Source organism: Cynoglossus semilaevis, chromosome 8 (genome assembly GCF_000523025.1).
Source record: "Cynoglossus semilaevis isolate Cse_v1.0 chromosome 8, Cse_v1.0, whole genome shotgun sequence".
Lineage (NCBI taxonomy): Eukaryota > Metazoa > Chordata > Actinopteri > Pleuronectiformes > Cynoglossidae > Cynoglossus > Cynoglossus semilaevis.
In genome coordinates, this window is record NC_024314.1 from 29584009 (window position 1) to 29586303 (window position 2295).

General features: G+C 53.8%; 1 protein-coding gene across 1 annotated transcript in view; it reads left to right on the top strand.

Moving 5' to 3' along the window:
- Window positions 1–2295, top strand: part of ptprz1b (protein tyrosine phosphatase receptor type Z1b) — a 17500-nt gene that overhangs the window by 4766 nt on the left and 10439 nt on the right. Inside the window, 5 exon segments of the mRNA XM_017034054.2 lie at window positions 93–219; window positions 970–1013; window positions 1098–1559; window positions 1743–1944; window positions 2167–2282. Of these exon segments, the coding sequence (XP_016889543.1) occupies window positions 93–219; window positions 970–1013; window positions 1098–1559; window positions 1743–1944; window positions 2167–2282 (951 nt within the window).

Consider the following 2295-nt stretch of genomic DNA (forward strand, 5'->3'; position numbering starts at 1 on the left):
GTGGTTGTGTTTGTTGTTGTGGTTGTTGTTGTTGTTGTGGTTGTTGTTGTGGTTGTTGTTGTTGTTGTGGTTGTTGTGCTGGGTGTGTCCAGGGGGCCATCATCTCCAGCCTACTGGCCAACAGCAGCTACGTCATCCAGGTGGGGGCGGTCTGCACCAACGGTCTGAGAGGACGCTGGAGCGACCAGGTCATCGTGGACATGCCGTTAGAAGACCCAGGTACTGCAGTACACTCAGAGTACAAACACCAGGTACTGCACTACACTCAGAGTACAAACACCAGGTACTGCACTACACTCAGAGTACAAACACCACGTACTGCAGTACACTCAGATTACAAACACCAGGTACTGCAGGACACTCAGAGTACAAACACCAGATACTGCAGTACACTCAGATTACAAACACCAGGTACTGCACTACACTCAGAGTACAAACACCAGGTACTGCAGGACACTCAGAGTACAAACACCAGATACTGCAGTACACTCAGAGTACCCACATCCAGGTACTGCAGTACACTCAGATTACAAACACCAGGTACTGCAGTACACTCAGAGTACACACACCAGGTACTGCAGGACACTCAGAGTACAAACACCACGTACTGCAGTACACTCAGATTACAAACACCAGGTACTGCCGTACACTCAGAGTACAAACACCACGTACTGCAGTACACTCAGATTACAAACACCAGGTACTGCAGTACACTCAGAGTACACACACCAGGTACTGCAGGACACTCAGAGTACAAACACCAGATACTGCAGTACACTCAGATTACAAACACCAGGTACTGCCGTACACTCAGAGTACAAACCCCAGGTACTGCAGTACTGTGTCCTCCACCACAGACACTCGTAAATGGAACATAATGAAACTGATAACAGAGGTCAAAGGTCAGACATTAACCCTTCGTCTCCTGCTCTGTCCCTGATCAGTTTGTTTTCTTTTTCATGTTCATAGAAAGTGAGTGGGGGTCTGAGACGGACGTGGACGAGGACTCTGAGGTGGGACAGACCACAGCGTAGACTTTCACAGTCTGTTCTTTCTGAATGTCTGTACTCAGCTGCAATGCCTTTTCCTGATGGTAGGTGTCACCTGAGGTCAAACGGTGGACGACTGACGACCAGAATCCAGCACACCACCGCCCTCTAGAGGAGATCCCGGTGGAGCAGACCAAAGTTCACCAGAACACGCCAACAAGTCCACAGAATCCGCCCGTCAATCAAAGTCCGACGCAGCAGAACCCCAGGACGGCACCAAAGAGCCCCCCCGGTTCTGCCGTCCTGCAAAAAACCCGGGTCGGTCCGAGTGGTCAGAAAAAGTCGGTCAAGTCCAAGTCCACTCTGGACGAGATGACCCAGAACTGGATCGATGAGGTCAGAAGAAGTCCAGGTCGAAGGCCTTCATCTCACCCCAGAGTGGACACCAACGGCGCCATCTGGCTGTCTGAGGCACCGGAACAACCGGGCTTCCTGTTTCCACTTCCTGTCACCACCACAGGGGCAGCGGTCCAACATCAAAGGACAGAGGAGTCCCTGCTGTCCATACAGGTACGGCCCAGCTGCTCTGACCTGCTGGGTCTGTGCTGGGTCTGTGCTGGGTCTGTGCTGGGTCTTGCTGGGTCTGGGTCTGTGCTGGGTCTGTGCTGGGTCTGTGCTGGGTCTGTGCTGGGTCTGTGCTGGGTCTGTGGTCCCAGTTGACAGGCTGGTCAAAGTGTCCTCTCTTCTCCTCAGACAGACGTCCACACTCCTTCGTTGGAGGACGTTCACGTCACAGACATCTTCTATGAAGACACAGTCGTCAACTTTCCTCTGGGAACGACCCCCCCTCTGGGAACGACCCCCCCTCTGGGAGCGACCCCCGCTCTGGGAACGACCCCCCCTCTGGGAACGACCCCCCCTCCAGCCACACCCTCCTCTGCTGGGGTCGCAGCAGGTCAGACCTTTAGCAGCAGATCTGTGTCTTGTGAGTTGCAATGCTGCCACCTGCTGGACTGCTTTTACAGTGGTAGACAATGTTTGATCAAAGAGTGAGAGGGTCCAAACCTGAGGTTCACGGACACATCTGTGTATTTTTATACTCTTGTTGGCCACATGATGGCGCTCCATCCTACTGTCTATCATGGGGTGTTTTGACAGCTGTATATTTGTAACACAGGTAGAGACATGGAGCACATCTCTGTGCCCCCCCCTGACCCCGGGACAGAGGACCCCGTCAGGGTCAGCTCCCCTCCAACCAGCAGCAGCCTCACCCCTCCCCCCCCCCCCAGGGGGGTGATGCCACCGC